Source organism: Gadus macrocephalus, chromosome 2, assembly GCF_031168955.1.
Source record: "Gadus macrocephalus chromosome 2, ASM3116895v1".
NCBI classification, from domain to species: domain Eukaryota; kingdom Metazoa; phylum Chordata; class Actinopteri; order Gadiformes; family Gadidae; genus Gadus; species Gadus macrocephalus.
In genome coordinates, this window is record NC_082383.1 from 13,383,120 (window position 1) to 13,400,735 (window position 17,616).

At 45.4% G+C, this 17,616-nt stretch overlaps 1 protein-coding gene across 1 annotated transcript in view; it reads right to left on the reverse strand.

Moving 5' to 3' along the window:
• Window positions 1-17,616, reverse strand: part of cep112 (centrosomal protein 112) — a 107,965-nt gene that overhangs the window by 52,071 nt on the left and 38,278 nt on the right. The window contains 3 exon segments of the mRNA XM_060042281.1: window positions 5,531-5,713; window positions 10,643-10,750; window positions 15,393-15,517. Coding sequence (XP_059898264.1) covers window positions 5,531-5,713; window positions 10,643-10,750; window positions 15,393-15,517 — 416 coding nt within the window.

A 17,616-nucleotide genomic window follows, 5' to 3' on the forward strand; every position in this document is an offset into this window, starting at 1 on the left:
GAAACAGTCATTGGCTGGGAAGCTGCGGAAAAAACTAACCCTCTGGGCACCGTGCTCTTATTTTGGTAGGAGAGAGAAATAAGAGCGGGCGCTGTAACCGTGGCCCCTGATCTGCGACAGGGCTTTTGTAATGCAAACATCATTCGCTAAGAGTGAAGGTGAGCGGAGGAAAAAACGCCGTTGGCCACTGAAACGGCATCGACCTCACAGAGATGGGAGCATGGAAGAGAATAGCTATACCTGGACCTGATTACAGATTGTGCCTTGGTTTTATATCGTAAGGAAAAAGAATGGACGTCCCTAGTTTTTCTCGTTGTATGCATTTTTACCGTTTACACTGGGGGAATCCCGTTTAACATGACAAAGCAATAACTATTTTATAGGCCATTTTGCATACTACAAGAAAGTTGCTCAATATTGCTTGATTCATTGTTGGTGTTTGCTTCGAAGGGTATATGATGTCCCGAATCCCACACTACAGCTTCATTGGTGGAATAGCAAACATTCATTGTGTATTATCTGTAGGGTTAACATAAATGCCATTATGTGTAGTGGTGGCAAAAATGTTCTCAATGAAAATCAATCAATGAGGCATTCTCTTACTTATAGGTTGGACATTTTATATATCTAACGGTAAAATGTCTGGAAATCTGAGTTCTGACGTCTAACAAGAAACACTTTGAATGCAATATAGTATTTTAAATAGCCGATATCTTCTTTCATATCGTATGGTTCGTTCCGAATGCGTTTGTATTGCAGCGTAACCATCTGGTCATTGTTCCTGGAAGTAATCCAAAATGACATCATCAACATAATGATCTGCTTGTCAAGCAACTTGACTCAGTCAATCAGTCTTCCCAAATTGCATCGCAAGTAAATACCCATGCGTAAGGCATGGTAATGGAGTGATTACAATTATGAAATAATGTAAATATGCTCATGAAAAATGGATGTTTGCTGTACAACAATGAAAGTCCAGAATAAACCTGTCCATTTCTATTCAGTTAAAGATTGCCTGCTATCGGTTGAACATCTATACCCAAACAAAGTAATAGTGAGTTTGGTAAATGCCAAGAAAAATAATTGATGTGCTGACAAATCTAGTCTTGTATTGAGCTAATAACATCTGTCATGTGACATGCACACATCCAATCACACGCACCAGATTAAAGAGATGTTATAATTCACACGACAAGCAGTGGACACCTCCCTGTTCCTTCACTCCGCCTCCCGACAACTCAACACAATCTGCTTTGAAATCATGCAATTATGCAAATCATCGTCATCGCACAACCCATGCCCAAACGATCGCGTATCAACATGACGCTCGGTGGGATGCAGTGACGTGACAGTTCGGAGAGACCGATCACTCTGATGGATGCCAAAGGCGGAGCGGAAACAGGGAACACCTCTTTGCGCCGCGTTGTCCCACCTCCTTCTCCTCATCAGACTAGCGGCTGTCTTGTGTTTGACTCACTGCGTTGACGCCCTCTTCATTTGCCTGGTGGTAATCACTTACTGAGGATTGGGGCTCTTTGAGAGCTTGACAGCATCGTTATTTAGTCCATCACAGCCCGAGAAGAAAGGCCACCCCTCCCCTACCTCCCTCGATCACTCTCTCGCTCGCGCTCTCCCTCAGTCTATTGCCCATGCTGTTTGAAGCCGAGATGATGTGTATGTTTGAAAGACAAACAACACCAACAATGTAAAATGGGTTGTGATGAAGGCGTTAAGTAGCTCAATGCAAGTGACGATTAGACGATAGAACAATAGTACATTTTGACTGTGCCCAAAGAACTAGTCAAAATTAATTGAGCGTGCCGACATGATTGTCTGAAGTGAAACAGTTATATCACAGCTCTATTAAAAGCCTTGCCACGTTAATTAAAACCTTGCTAGCGTTTGTCATCTGGTCACATCAAAAAAGTCGCTACGAATGTCACTCTAGAGGGGACGGCCCAGCAATAAACGATTGCAGTTTGTGTAACTGGTGCAAATTACTGGAAACAATTGGAAACATGGATGATTTACAACTAGAGAATTTAATTAGAACTCCTAAACTGAGCCTACACAAGAACATCACATGAGTACACTCCTATTTTAATTTATTGTTGATGTCATTCCGCTGGGATAACGAGGAGCGTGCTACATAACATCAGAAATAATAGTGCTGTCTTTTAGCATCAGCAAGGCCTTTGGTTGTTATTGTATCTGCATAGGAGACAAACTGCCAAGTGAACGCCTGCCTACACCTCCTCTTGTTCAATAAATAAATTATAAATAAAAAATAGAAGAGATTAAATAGCTGTTTGGAAAGGAACATGACTATTGTGTTTCCCGGGGGGGCTGGAAACTTTTAAGATAATTCTTGCCATTGGTGAGATTCCAAGAACCGTGCGCTCTTCACGCTAGGCCTGATGGTAATTCCTACAGGGAATCGTGGGATACAAGCACCACGCGTCCAATACATTCAAGCTAACGCATAGCCTTGTAGAGCAAAGGGGATGCATCTTGAAAAGACAGCAATGTGTAGCCGAACAGATGGTCCTCCGGACCTCCTACACAATAACAGAACATAATGGGACCTCAGAGAACCATATTTGACATCACTTCCAGTCAAAGCAACGACTCATTGGTCCGTGTATGTGTGTATATGCATGCGTGTGCGTGCGTGTGTGTTTGAGGAATGCTATTTATTACCACTCTTACCACATCAAAGAGTGTGTGTGAGTGTGTGTTACTCATCCTAAAAGAGTGTGACTGGCATCTGCTCATTTTTCCAGCGCCACAAGATAGTGGGAGAGAAGTAGGCGTGGGAGGGAGAGAGATAGGTGAATAACACACAGAAAGAGAGAGAGCGAGAGAGAATATATTCATTAAACTTCCCTGCTCTCAGAAATGGCCATATCAGTATGGCAAGAAGGAAAGGTGTGCAGCATTGGTTTGCATTATGCATTTATTAAATTTAATGTTGTTATATTACCGTCAATGTATTTGTAATAATTAACTGTTGATTTTTTAAGTTTGATAAATAGCAATGGTGTTTCATTATTCAGCGAGAGAGAGAGAGAGAGAGAGAGAGAGAGAGAGAGAGAGAGAGAGAGAGAGAGAGAGCTCCACGGCGTAACAAAAACAGTGTCAACAACAACTAAAGGAGCAATATAAGTAACGTCTTCTTAAAGTTGCTGTTTGTTTTAACATAGAACTATAACAAAGAAAATATTGCTTCTATTTATATATTTAAAAAACGCTCCCTGCTCATTTGTACAAATGTTTTTCTGCTTCCATGGTACATAGGTTCATGAACAATTTCTTGGCACCCACATGGCAGACACGGTTCTCATGGGGGAATAACAACTTCCAGTAATGTAAAACTGCTAAATAATGAGGTGGCGTTGCACGGCGCGGGCGTGCCAGCTTAACGTCACAACGCGCGGCACAGCCATCGCATTAGCAAGTCAAACCGACACTCAGCGCTTTCCCTCCAAAGTTGCACAGCCCAAAGAGTTGAGTCCCCCTCCCCTCTCTCTCTTTCCCTCTCGTTCCCGAGACCTGAGTGGAAATCTTGGGAGTCTTCCTGTTTCGTATTTGACATCAGGCAGGCGGTTGTGATCCTAACTCGGAACGCCGTGTGGGCAAACAGGAACTGGGAATATCCGATCAATGACAGGGAAAGTTTGTTTTTCCCCGGCGTCCCATCCTGAGATCTGTCATTTGTCTAGACGAGGTGTCACATTGACGTGAGTGACGCTGGATGTCATCAGCCAACGGCCCGTCAGGTCCTGAGTGCCACAGTCTCACCGAAACACCAAACCGCAACGCAAGGGCGGGTGCCGCTGACAATCACCGTGATAGACGTTTTATCCGAAAAATTGATAAATAAATAAAAATGTTTCAGGAGTAGATGGGACAAGTATACAATTCCGTTATTTTTTTCCATAGCCAAGTTTCTGTATTTGTAAAAAATGTCACGATTCAGTTTGTCCATACTACCAAACCACAAACCACATCAACACCAAGACATGGCAGAGTTTGGCAACCAGTGTGGCAGCTCTCGTATAAATCAGCGTGTCTCCAGGAGAGCAGACAGTTGATGGCATTCTAGCATTTTAGTTCAGTCATTGTTATTGGTTTATTGTCTTCCTTGTAATGGTAGGATTACAATGGTAGTATGTCACACATTAGTCTCATCTAAGGCAATGGCAAGAACTGGAATATAAAGCGCTTTATTCTTTTTGTGCTATACATGCATTTTTACTTTTTGAACTTGATAGGCGCAATTCTATTCAGTTCGAAACAACCTTGATCGATGGGCTACTAATAAACTGTATTTTTGCGCATTATCGGAACCGCACAGATATTCTTTCAAATTGTTTAACATCTGTTGATTGCTAATCTTTCCTCGTTCATTCGCAGAACCGATGCATCCGATCCTAACTAATCTCTCAAACATCCCTGAAAATAAATACAGCAAACGGCCATCGAGATCCCCTGTCTGAACCTCTCCCCCCCCCCCCTCAAAATAAATCGATTCTGTCCACGCTGACAATGTCAATTTCACCAGGAGGCTTGTAGAGTCAAATACATGCCCAGTTGGGGGCTAGTCCGTCCAACGGATCCCCACAGAGCTCCATGCTAGCCCAACGCTGGGGTGGTGCAAAGAAGCGAGAAGGGGGTGGTGGAGTGGGGGTAAGTTATGAACTACCGCTGTCACTGTAGTTCGGAATAAAATAACGTAACATAATCATGATCTTATTAAAGGGATAATTTCACAAAATGTTCATCGCTACATGCAGGTTGAAATACGGAGAATAACGGTCGCTTCGGGATGGAGTGGGCTACCCGCGGTGAGGTGAATGCCAGGCACGGTTGCTTGTCAGCAGGGGTGGCTGGGGCGCTAGGCGCTGGTCGGTCGCTGATACGGTGCCCCAGCCATACAGGGCTGAAAAGAATAGGGGGAAATGCAACCCGTGGTTTTTAGAATAAAAGAGTGAAGGCTCCACAGAAGGGCAAGGTTTCCTCCTCCTCCATCCGAGCTACCTGCGGTTTCTGCATTTCAAGTCCTTTCACTTCTGCCGCGAAATCCCGCTGAGATGAAAATTTGTTTTGCGGAATTACACTGGGAGTCAGCTCAGCGTGGGTTTCTATTACCCCTTTCAAATCTTTAATGGCTGTTTACTTTGTGTTCAGCGACTCGCCGTGGAAATTATTTTTCCCGGCAATTAAGAAATATATTTTCTTGAATAAAAACAACACTGACCAAATTTCCCCCAACTAAAACATTGACGTTAGCCGGGTAATAGAGAAACCCATTAATAACATCTACCTACCTGCAGGAGGAAAACCACCCCATCTCATCCGCGCCTTTGAACACCCCAGGGAAGCAAAACAAAACCAATAAATAAAAATAAAAAGCGGCTGTCCGTTGGAGAGAGCGTCTGGGCGGAGGCGCGTGTTCAGGTCGTGTTAATGCATGTGTGTGTGTATATAAGTATACGAGGTGTGTGCAGATCAGTGGCGGACCCCCTACCTGGGCATCGCGCTCCCTCCACTCCTGGGTGTGCAGCTGGTGCTGCTGCAGGGCGGCCCGGGCCTGTCTCTCCAGGCTGCCCACCTCCCGCTGGCGCTCCCGGGCCTGGCTGTCCCGCTCGGCGCTGTGCTGCTGCTGGAGCCGCGTCCTCTCCTGCTCCCGCTGCACGCGCTGCTCCGCCATCTGATTGGACAAAAGCCGAGGCGTCAGGGAGACTCCGTCAGCCAAACGCAACGCGGCGAGAGAACAGCCCCGTCGTCATGACAACGTGTCCGTCCACCCATCCAACCGTATTGAGTGCAAAATAAATAATTTAATAAGTAGAATGCAGGCACCCACCCGTTCGCCCCGCCGATTTTTCTTTTAGATTGGCGAAGAATTCACTTTTTCTTCTAAAGTTTGCGCTTCTTCGCATTGTTGGGAAACTGATAATGCGATTGTTAACTTGATTACGACATGTTCTTTATACCAACAAAAACGTGTTCCCCTCATCCTTCCCCGAGATCGGCATATGAAAGAGCGGATCATTTGTACTGTGAAAGCTAGATGGGGTTAGCCATCTGCCATATCCAGCTAGCCGATGCCCCCATGCTAGGCGCTTGACAGCATGGGAAAATCGGCTTAGGGCGATGCCTATGATCATCCCTAATACACTGAATCACAACAGAGAGAAACTTTGGACACGCAGAAAGGGAAAAACTAAAATGAAGCATGATAAAAGATGCTTGATCACACCCCCTTTTAACGTCCTATCCCCCTTTGGCAATGATTGTGAATAAGTCAATATCGGATGTTCAGATTTCATGGGACTCGGGTCTTCGAGCAGTGTGTTTTTCACAAATTACCACCACCGTTCAGGCTTTTCCGCTGCTAATGAAGGTTTGAGTCGGCTGAACAGCAAGGCGCTGAGTATCAACGGAACACTATGCTAACACTACAGTGGCCAATAACTAGCTGAGCATAACACAGTGCAGAATAACTAACCAAACCCGCAATGAAATGCAAATCCTCAATTATTTTCCGGCCCACGTCTAGCGAGGCGCTGTCCTCCAGCAGCAGTCACCTGCTGTGGGGCGAGATCCATGGCTAGAGCCGCTCCCGGCCCCATGGCCCCCTCTGTACCATTCCAACTCCCCCACGGTGAGGACACAAGTGACCCCCATCTTCTGTCCCGCCACGCAGGCCCCCAGCCCAAGCCCTAAGAAGCCAGCAGGGGCCCGAGGGGCCCGTTCCCGTCCCTGCTTTGAAGCTAATCCCCCTGCACATTGAGCTTGACGGCACCCTACCTGGCCTGCCAGAGACGGAGCTATCCGCTGTCCTGCAGCCCACTCTGTATCCCCCTAGCGTCCCGAGCCCCAGACGCCGTCCCCCTATTCAAAGCAGGTGATGAATGGTGGCTATCTACAGGAAGCCAGGGCTCACTCCCCACCACTGGGAGGAAGACCACAATAGACACTTGTATTTTAGGAGCCAGGAATGTACCCCCTTCTCGAACTATGGGAAAAGATTTGTTAAATACACCTAAACCCCACCCCCCCCCCCTATTTAACTGTATGAAACTTTTTTGGACAGTTCATAAGAACACACTGGCGAAACAAAAGGGGGATAGTGAAACTGATTTCTAAAGCGGCGAGCGGAAAACAGTTCAACACACCCCAACTTGTTCATCTAAAGTACATTCCATGCTGAGAAGACAAAAAAACACCACCGCAATACATGTCTTCTTTCATCCATTGTCAAAATGTATAAATATGATCCGTGGCCGCGGCGCGGGTTTCCCGCTGCGAGTGGGGCTGGTGGGAAACCCCCCACACGCACCCCTCCCCCCCCCCACCAACCCCACCCCGGTGTAACTCACAACCCCCGAGGTGCAGATTGACAGGCGGACAAACTGGTCGAGGAACTCCTCGGCGGGGTGACAGCAGAAGAAGGATGCTGTTGGCGGCGGGTGGTGAGAAAAAAAGAAAAAAAAAGTGAGGAGGCGTCGCGGTGCACCGTACACCTCTTCCGAAGCACGTCCCGGACCATGGACGTCCCACAGGAAGGAAACCGGGGACGGGAGGTGGCGCGAGGTCGTTACGACGGACCAGCCGATCAGAAGAAATCCATATGGGGGGGGTGGGAGTGCGGGGGGGGGGGGGGTGACATCACGCGCCGCACAGCAAGCAGCGGAGGATTCCGGCTGCTAGGATTCTTAAAGGGGCCGACGCATGGCGCTGATGCAGGAAGACAGGGGCGGTTTCTGCCCAGCGTGGTGCCGCCGATGCAGCGCCATGTATGGTGTTAGCGCACAGCACGACTCCCCGTCTGCAGACGTTGTTTGGTTTGTGTGAGCGCCTGTGTGTGTGTGTGTGTGCGAGCGCCTGGGCTTGGGTTTGTGTTATACACAATGAGACAGGGCAGTGAGGTAATGGGCATCAAATCACCGCAGGGGTGCAAACTGAAATCTTTGGGAGGGAGGAGGAGGAGGAGGAGAACCATGTCTTCTCACAGCAGGGGGTGAAGGAGAACTGTAGGGGGAGGAGGGGGGATGCAATGGAGGGAATACAAAAATAAATGGAAGAAGGGAAGACAACACACTTTCTCACACTTCTGTCGGGTTAGTACCGAAGCTGACATTGGACTAAGTAGGCCTGTGTGTCCATGTGTAATGGTGTCCGTATTCGTACGCTCGGCCTATGAATTTGCTGTCGTTGTGTCGCAACCCCGTGCGACATCTCAAAGTGGGTACAGATCAGAGCTCCTCTTATCTGCGAGGGCCGTTTGACCTCCTTACGTCAGGCCAACGTCAAGCACGGGCCTTTCCAGGGCTGCGGTGACGTCAGACAACCATTTAGGTCAAGAGGAAACAAATGCTTCACACATTCTGCCCCCCCCCCCCCCGCCCCCCCCGCTCTCTTCAAAGGCTGGGTGAAGCCGACACCATGGACCGTTCCTTAAAGCGGCTCAATGGACAAACTTGACCCCTGATGACCTAGACATGATCTCTGAATAGCGAGCGAGCAACACCCACTCACACCAACACACACGAGCACGCACACACGAGCATGCACACACACACGAGCATGCACACACACGAGCATGCACGCGCAAGCACACACACACACACACACACACACACACACACACACACACACACACACACACACACACACACACACACACACACACACACACACACACACACACACACACCAGGGTGCGGATGATTACACGAGATTTCTGTCACTTGTGTATGCGTAAAAAAAGTCCAATAATGTATGATCAACTTTGAAACCTTGAATAAAACACAGGAGACTTGCTGACTCTCTAAAGTTTTCTCTCTCTCCTCCTCGCTCGCTTTCTCTCAGATATACACAGGCAATCACAGTTTTCACAACCATCTCAATGAATAACCGCTCTATTAAGAACACAGTTGGCTTCATCTAACTCTTTTGGTAAATGATTATTTTCCCAATTATTTGTTTTTCATCACTTAATTTGGAATTATCTCCAAAAAAGACCCCAAATGCTACATTTTGGACACACATCTATAGATCACTTTTAAATGTGTACGTACTCTACATGTTATCATGTCATTATATTTTAGAGTAATGCTTGCTTGTCATTTCAACTAGAGATATTCTCGCTGCAAACCATAACCAAACAGTCTCACTAGACCATGTCATTAACTGAAGGTTAAAAATACAATGTTCTCGAGTCTCGCTGAGATTCAGAGCAATCGACATATGCACTGCTAGGAGTCCATCTGTTACACAAATGAGCGTTGGTATGCATATAATTGACTGAATGATTAGTTTGACTTTATGGCTGTCTGGACGGAAATCGGTGCTGTGGATCCAGATGAGGGCGGCTGGGGGTGGGGGAGCAGATGATACGTGCCACGATAGAGCGGTGACAGTATTATCTGACACACGGCGTGTAGCTGTACGCTAGCATGGCTAACAGCGTTAGCGTTGTATGCTAACACAGCTGAGGAGCTTAGCTGTTAGCAGTGCACTTGATCACAGATATGGTTAGCACTGTTTGTTAACGTGGCTAAGAGGGGTTAGCGCCGTACGTGATCACAACTAAGGGAGCTGGCGGATAGCGCGGCCCTTGATCACAGCTAAGGAGGTTAGGGATATATGTTAACATAGCTAAGGGAGTTAGTGGTTAGCGTTGCGCTTGATCACAGCTATGGGGGTTTACTTTTAGTGCTGCATTGATCAAAGCTAAGAGTTAGTGCTGTATGCAATCAATTTGCTTACCCCAGAGTGCTTATTTTATATTACAATGCAGATTGAACCTTGATGACTTAACTTTTAGTACTTTTATTTCTCAATTTAAAGAGATAGAGTTGATGGTTATGGCTCAAGTTAATGGAGAACCACACGAACATCCATCACTTTTTTCTTCTTTAAATTATTTATTTCTGATGCTATAATTTAAATCATAATTTATTCATTGTTTCGATGAGGCAGATCATATGAGAAATTCAAATTTTGAAGAAGTAAAATTTCTTGTAAATCATATACTCTTTTCATTTCACTGATATGAGCCTAATAGGACCTAACATGGTATCTTAACTGTAATGCCAAAGGTGGAATTTACAACCAGATTAAATTGAAAAGTAAAAGACTATTACCCCGGAATAAAAGCCAATTTTCTCACGATAACATCCATTGCTATGAGTTAATTGAATCAGATGCATGGACGAGCGGTCCATCTAGAAGATAGGCTCTTCCGATCGCCAGAAGCTGATAGAGCTGGGCTAATAGCAAGATATTGGATCTTGCAGATTGTGAATACGGACTGCAAATACTTGGAAACTATTATTGAGGCTCCTCCCTATCTAGACTACAATCTAAAAGTGTGCCGTGATCATGAGGATTTAATCAGCCCGACCAGATGGGAATGTCTGTCTGACTGTCTGTCTGGCCAAAAGTTGTTCCCTCAGAATGTAGCGAGAAGATAGGAGATAATAATGGCAATATTTGGGATGGCGATCAGCGAGGCAGAGGAGACGGCCTCCATTCATCCTGCCGGACAAGTGGAACAATGTGTGTACCTAGTTCAAGGCCAAGCGAAATCACAGGATAGACCACACACACACTCACACACACAACAGACCTGCTCCTCGTATTTTTCCCGGAGTGCGTCTAGTTTCTGGGAGAACTCCTTTGTCTGGTTTTCTCGGAGGGCCTTGGAGTGAAGCAAATCCTCCTCCACCTTCTCCATCTGTGTGTGTGTGGGGGGGGGGGGGGGCAACAAGATAGCTGATTAGTCGATTGTAATACTGATAATCACTGTCATTAGGTGAGTGCTGCACGCAGCGCTCAACTATTGTTCTTCATAAGTTTTATTCTTTATTATTCTCTACAAACTTTAGGGCCTATATCCTTCCTCAATTTTCCCCCTAGAGACTCCATTCAAATTTTAAAACATTCAGAATAGCTTGGGATCGCGCGCTTCTTTTTAGATTTTTAAAATATTTTATACTTTTTAAGATATTCTACTTTTAAATTTATTTATTTTTAACATGGGAGTCAATTGGAGGACATCAGAGCCGTCCTCTGGTACGTCAACTGTTTAAGACGTAACTGAATCAGTTTTCAACCGTTTATCTTCGTTCAAAACATTTAATAAATCTACACACAGTTTTAGTTTCAAACCGTCATATTCTACAGTTGGTCCCATTGAAGCCGTCTGCCCATTCTGACGCCTAATTTCTTAAAGGCACCCAGTGCAACTTTATGTAAACATTCAATGAAAAATAAACATTCAATTTCTAGTCTTTTTTACACGTAGTAAGTTTCAATAACTCCATACCATTACATATCGACATTCAAGGAGCAAAGATGAGACGTCGTTGTGTGGTGAGAACTGATAGAAAATCGTAAACAACAACAATCGCCGGTGGGGAGAAGCCATTTTTCCATTGACTGGAAGCCTGCTTTATTTATTGTAGGTTACAAAAAATAAAGAAAATGGCGGCATTGTTGTTGTTATCGATTTTGTATCAGTTCTCACCACACAACGACGTCTCATCTTTGCTGCTTAAATGTCGGTATGTAATGGTATGGAGTTATTGAAACTTACTACGTGTAAAAAAGACTAGAAATTGAATGTTTATTTTTAAGCCTCGAAAGTTGCACTGGGTGCCTTTAAGACATCGGTCAAATTTCAACCGTTTTTTTTTTTTTTACCTCCGTTCAAATCTATGAACAAATCTACACGGAGTTTCGATATCATTTAAACTTTATTCAGAATCGCTGTTTTAGTTTCATACCGGCTTCGTTTTCAGCTGGTCTCATTGATTAACGTTGACGCTAGAGCTTGGTGACGTTCAGTCGTGTTCCCAGATTGGGCGGTTTTCCCCGTCAGATTGAGCTAATTTTGGATGACGTTCAGGCAGTGTTGCCAGTTTGGGCGGTTTTTTCCACTCTATTGAGCTACTTTGAATCACGCACCGGCTCGCTATTCTCTTTTACAGACACGCACGCACACGCACACACACACAGTTCAGGGCAATACATTTGACGTTTCAGATTCTTCAGGTCAATTCATTTTACATTTCTGTATTTTTAGCAATGCTTTGCGCTTTTCATTCAGCGGTAATTTAATTTGTTTCCAACCATTCACTTTTTCTTAAATGGTGTGCATGTGGACATTGTGGACATTACTCCATTTAGACTATTGAAATTTTGTTCAAATCCCTTCACTTGATTTTAGCCATTTAACGTTTCTTTATGTCTTAATCTATGTGGCTTTATTAAAAAATATTTCCAACCTCACTTTGTACTACAGCACTCACCACAGGAAATGCATTTTCTAGTTTTTTGGGTTGTTTTTCATTTACAATCCATTAAATGTAGATCAGGATAGATCAGTCTACCAGGCTACCCATTGGACTGTAGCAAACATTGCTCATCTATCCGTCACACATCTAGGTGGACATTTTTTGCCTTCAGTGATTCATATCTGAAAATTATACTTTTCTTTTCAGACATAGTATGACGATGTAGGATATCCGTTTGGGTTGTGTGTGATTATTATGGCCATCGATTGATCATCAATAATCCACCAGTATATCGACTATGAAAACAATCAGAACAAGACACCATTTCGAAGACATCATTGATATCTCATCACAATATTCATTTGATAATATATGTCTGCTTTTAAGGTAACAGACTGCAGAGACAAGACTCTTTGGTTAAAAATGTGTTCCTTAGTAAATACATCTTACGAACCATATTTGTATGGTTCTAAGAGCAACACTTCCGAACAGCAGATGCAGGCAGTATGTTCAGAGCTAAATTCATCACAGACAACTTTTACAGAGAACAGTGAACCTATTTGGCAAATTTAAAATAGACTCATTCTCTTTTAAAAACATATTTGTTCCATATTCAGGTGAGGGTAAACAAGGACCGGAGATGTAGTTCACTGTGATGGCAGACAGCATACTCGCGCTAGGCTATGAGTAACATTGTGGAAATGCTAGACATGTTTTCATTAATCCACCTCAAATATGCTAAAGCTTCTTTTGAACTGTGCAAGCAACAAAGTTTCAATCTTTTTTTGTATTTTTCCCCGAGCCAAACATTTTTCTGGCTTTTTCTTTTAAAGCACGTTCCAAAAGGGGGCCTCTGAGTTTTGAACGAGAGGGCACAAAATAAAAGGAATAGAGAGAGAGAGATAGAGAGCGAGAGTGAGAGTGAGATATAATCCATTTAGATACTGGACAAACCAATGTGCAAAGAAAATGATACACATTTTTGAAAAAACTAGGCATGCGAGAGGGTGTGGAGGTATAGCGAGGTAAGGAAATAGGGATGAGCAGAAAAAGAGAAACGAAAATCTTTCTTGAAGTATATTCACTTTCTGACATTAAAGACATAGTGTGGGCATGTGATGGAGTGATGCAGAGTTGGAAGAGAGGGGGGGGCATGAAAACGGGAGTGGAGCGAGAGAGAGAGAGAGAGGAGATGAGAGGAAAAGGGAGGATGACGAGGATACAGAGGAGATTGCCTCCCTCTCCCTGGGCTTTGATGTGGGCCGAGGATAAAGTCAGATTGCAGATTTTGGATGCCGGGGGCTTGCTGGGGAGGGGAGAGGAGAGGAGAGGAGAGGAGAGGAGAGGAGAGGGGAAGAGAGGAGAGGGGAGGAGAGGAGAGGAGAGGAGAGGAGAGGAGAGAGAGGAGAGGGGAAGAGAGGAGAGGGGAGAGAGGAGAGGAGAGGAGAGGAGAGGAGAGGAGAGGAGAGGGGAAGAGAGGAGGGGAGAGGAGAGAGAGGAGAGAGATGAGAGGGGGAAGAGAGGAGAGGAGAGAGAGAGAGGAGAGGAGAGGAGAGGAGAGGAGAGGAGAGGGAAGAGAGGAGAGGAGAGGAGAGGAGAAGGGGAAGAGAGGAGAGGAGAGGAGAGGAGAGGAGAGGAGAGGAGAGGAGAGGAGGGAGAGGAGAGGAGAGGAGAGGGGAGAGAGAGAGGAGATGAGAGGAACAGCAAGCAGAAGATGGAAGAAAGAAAAGGAACGAGTAGGAGGTAGCCGAGCAGAGTGTGCAGGAGGGTGTGTAGAATCTTCTTTCCAATTTGGTTGAGGGACCGGCGGTGCGAGTGAGGGGCAAAGGTTGTGCTGAGGAGAAGGCTCTGCAAACTCCTCTGGACAGACACATACACACCTTTAAGAGTTTTCTCTTTAACCTAGCGACGTGCTGCTCTACAGACAGGAATTCTACCTGAGAGGAAGACACCTCGCCAAGACCCCCCCCAAAGACACAGTAAATGAAAAGCACTGAAGCGTGCACATTTTAACTACTGGAGGAAAAGTGCTGCTTGCTCAATAAAGCTCCGCACAAACACACACAGAGTGAGACCCAGTAGTGCTCGACGAGGAGGCCCACAGCCAAACCGACACGTCAGAACTTTTTCCCGCCTCTTATGCATCGATCACGCCGCTCCGCTTCCCGGGATGAGCGGCGGTCTACACAGCGAGGGGCCAGCCTCACGCGCAGCCCGGCCTCACGCACTAATTGGACCGCCTGCTCGTCGATACCTTCGCCTGGCCCACGGAGGACGCCCACTTTGGGTGAGGCGAGGGCAACGCTTCGGCAAGGAGATGAGCGCCCGACGCCGCGCTCATCAACATAACGATGAGTGGACTCGTTTTGGACGGGATGTGAACGCGGGATGAGACACAGCCTGAGGGAAACTTTCATTTCTGGTGAGTGTGTTTGTTGGGGGTGTTTTTAATTGCCTCTATATATTACTTTACGTAGCCATCGTGTATATATATATATATATATATATACCGAAAAGAACAGGTAAAATACCATGCATACAATAGAGAGAGACATGTGCATTAGGCCCACAGAGGAATAGAGAGAGAGAGAGAGAGAGAGAGAGAGAGAGAGAGAGAGAGAGAGAGAGAGAGAGAGAGGAGAGAGAGAGAGAGAGAGAGAGAGAGAGAGAGAGAGAGAGAGAGAGAGAGAGAGAGAGAGAGAGAGAGAGAGAGAGAGATGAATGTCTGTGTGTGTGTGTGTTTACCAGTATGTACACACACAGTTTTGCCAGTGTGTTCATGTCTTTCTGTGTGCTTGCAGCAATGTGCATTGTCCCGGTGTTTCAGATCAGTCAACGAGTCTCATCATCCCTTTCGTGGTCAGGCACTTGAGCATGCGACATGCACAGTGCATTCATATCGCAGCTATGAACTATTACGCACACATGTACAATCAGCAACGGGAAGAATGAGGACAAGTGGAAGAGTATTGTATTGTATTTTTTTATATATCCAGTATGTGTGTACTTTTATGTGTGGGGGGGAATGTGTATTTATTAGTGTATGCTTGCACTATGCTTGCAATTTTGCATGTCACACACCTGTAGTTTCATGTCGGCATAGGTCTTCTCCGAACTAAGCTCAACCTGCTGCCTGAACTGCTCCAGAGAGGCCTCAGCCTGCCGGACCTGCTGCCTGTGGTCCTCTCTGGCTCTTTCCAGCTGCCCTCCGCCTCCCTGCAACACATGCGCACACACACACACACACACATTGTAGATCAGGCGCAGAACAGAGCTGAATTGTTAACGATCAGAACAGGACTGGGAGTCACAAATGTGCATGCACGTTTAAAACCCAAACAGAGATAAACATGGGACGAACACCCAACCGGTGTGAGGGTGTGACAGTGACAGGATGACAGAAAACATCCACAGGGATATTCATGGAGAGGCTTTCGACTTGAGACGCTCAAATTGTGCTTGGCTCTGACACAGTTTTCCTTGTCGCATTTTAGATTTTCTTTTTTCAAACTGTGGTCGCTAGCACACACTGACACGTCTCTGTGTTTGCAGTTGTGCGTGTAGGTAACAGTGTGGATTCATCCCAATTCCCCAGTGGGCTGTCTCCTTGCCGCTCCACTGTTGCTGGGTGCAGAGAGGTAGAATGGCAGACTAGCTGTGAGACTGGGCTGGGCTTGCGCGAAGAAGTGTCAGAATCCCTTCCAGGTTTCTCCACCCCTGACAGGCCCTGTAAAAGCCTGAAGCCCATTGCTAGCAAACAACTGCCATGGGGCTGTTCCAAGGTTTTAGTTAACGTCTGAAAAGAAAGGAAGGAACCAAAAACAATTGGACTGCAGGTAAATAAGCAGATACAGGGGGTAGTGGAGTGGGCTAGGGTGTTCGGTTCCCGGCTGAAAGGTACTGGGTTTGATTCCCTTTCTTTGAGCAGGATGCTTGTAACCCTGCCCCTTGATGACATGCGTCACAATTGCTTTGGTCAAAGCTACAAATTCAAATCATGCTTTTTTTTTTTTAATATTTTTCTATTATTTCTTCTCAAGTCAAATTCACAATGTAATGTCTACACCAAAATGAATGGATGTATTTCTCATGGCTTCAACTCGTCGTCTATGTCAGATCCATACCAAGCATGCTAATGGAACATTCAGAGCCATAGCCAAATTACGTACGTTAATAACATTGGTGAACAACTTTTGCTAACACCTCTGTACACATAGAATGACTCCTGAATGAGAAATAAATATATAAATGACATATGAAAATAATAATAATAAATTCAAAAAGAATAACAAAAATATTTATAGATATAATTTTTTCCTATTTTTATCTTTGTTCTGTTATTCTTTCATGTTTGATTGACTGTTTGTGTGTATTCGTTTGTAATTGTGTGTATCCGTTGCTAGTAAATTTCAGCGTGAATTTAAAATCAGGATGTGGTCAGCCCAAACACATTTGTAAAGGCATAACAGGAACTACAAACACAGAGCACTTTAAAAAAGCCCAAAATAAAAACAACATAAAAAAACTAAAAACATTTGGTCAAATAGTCCTATATTCGACTTCACAAACAAAGCCGGCTAAAAAGGTTTAGATGAAAATACACGGCAAGAGTGTTAGGTTGGACTGAAAAGTGGATAGTAACAAGGAAACAACAAACAAAACACCAAATGAACGGTGGGAGGCATTGAGAGAAGGAAAGCAGAAGCCAAACAGCACGGCGAGGAGAGGAGAGGAGGAATGTACCAGCCGTCTCTTTTTCCTTTATAGCGTTCCGTTTCTTTGTAAATTTGGTCCCTCTCATGTCGGACATCAAACAAGAGAGAGAAATTGTTGGTTTTTTCTCCATTTTCTTTTTTTCTCCCCTCTTCCTTCTCTACCCCAATTTTGTGTGTACTGCTCTGTAATTATTAATCATCACTGCTTCATGGGTGCCTGCAGGCTTCGGAGGGGGGGGGGGGGGGGTGAAGTAGACACAAAAGGGCCGGGGAGCAAAGCAGTGGTGAGGGGAAGAAAGGAGAGGAGGATGACATAGGGTGTGTGCGTGTGGGGGATGACCAGAAAATAGCTAGTTTTGAAACCTCAACAACGGTGTGTTAGAAGAGGAGAGAGAAAGAGAGCGCGAGAGAGAGAGAGAGAGAGAGAGAGTGTCAGCCTTTGTTTGTGTGTGTGTGTGTGTGTGGTGTGTGTGTTTTTGTTTGTGACTGACACAACTCATCATAAGCCCACCGTGACAGAGCTGGGAGTCTGCTGCTGGCAGACGGTGGTTTGGGGGAACCTGGGAGAGGAAAAGGGTACACGCTACAGA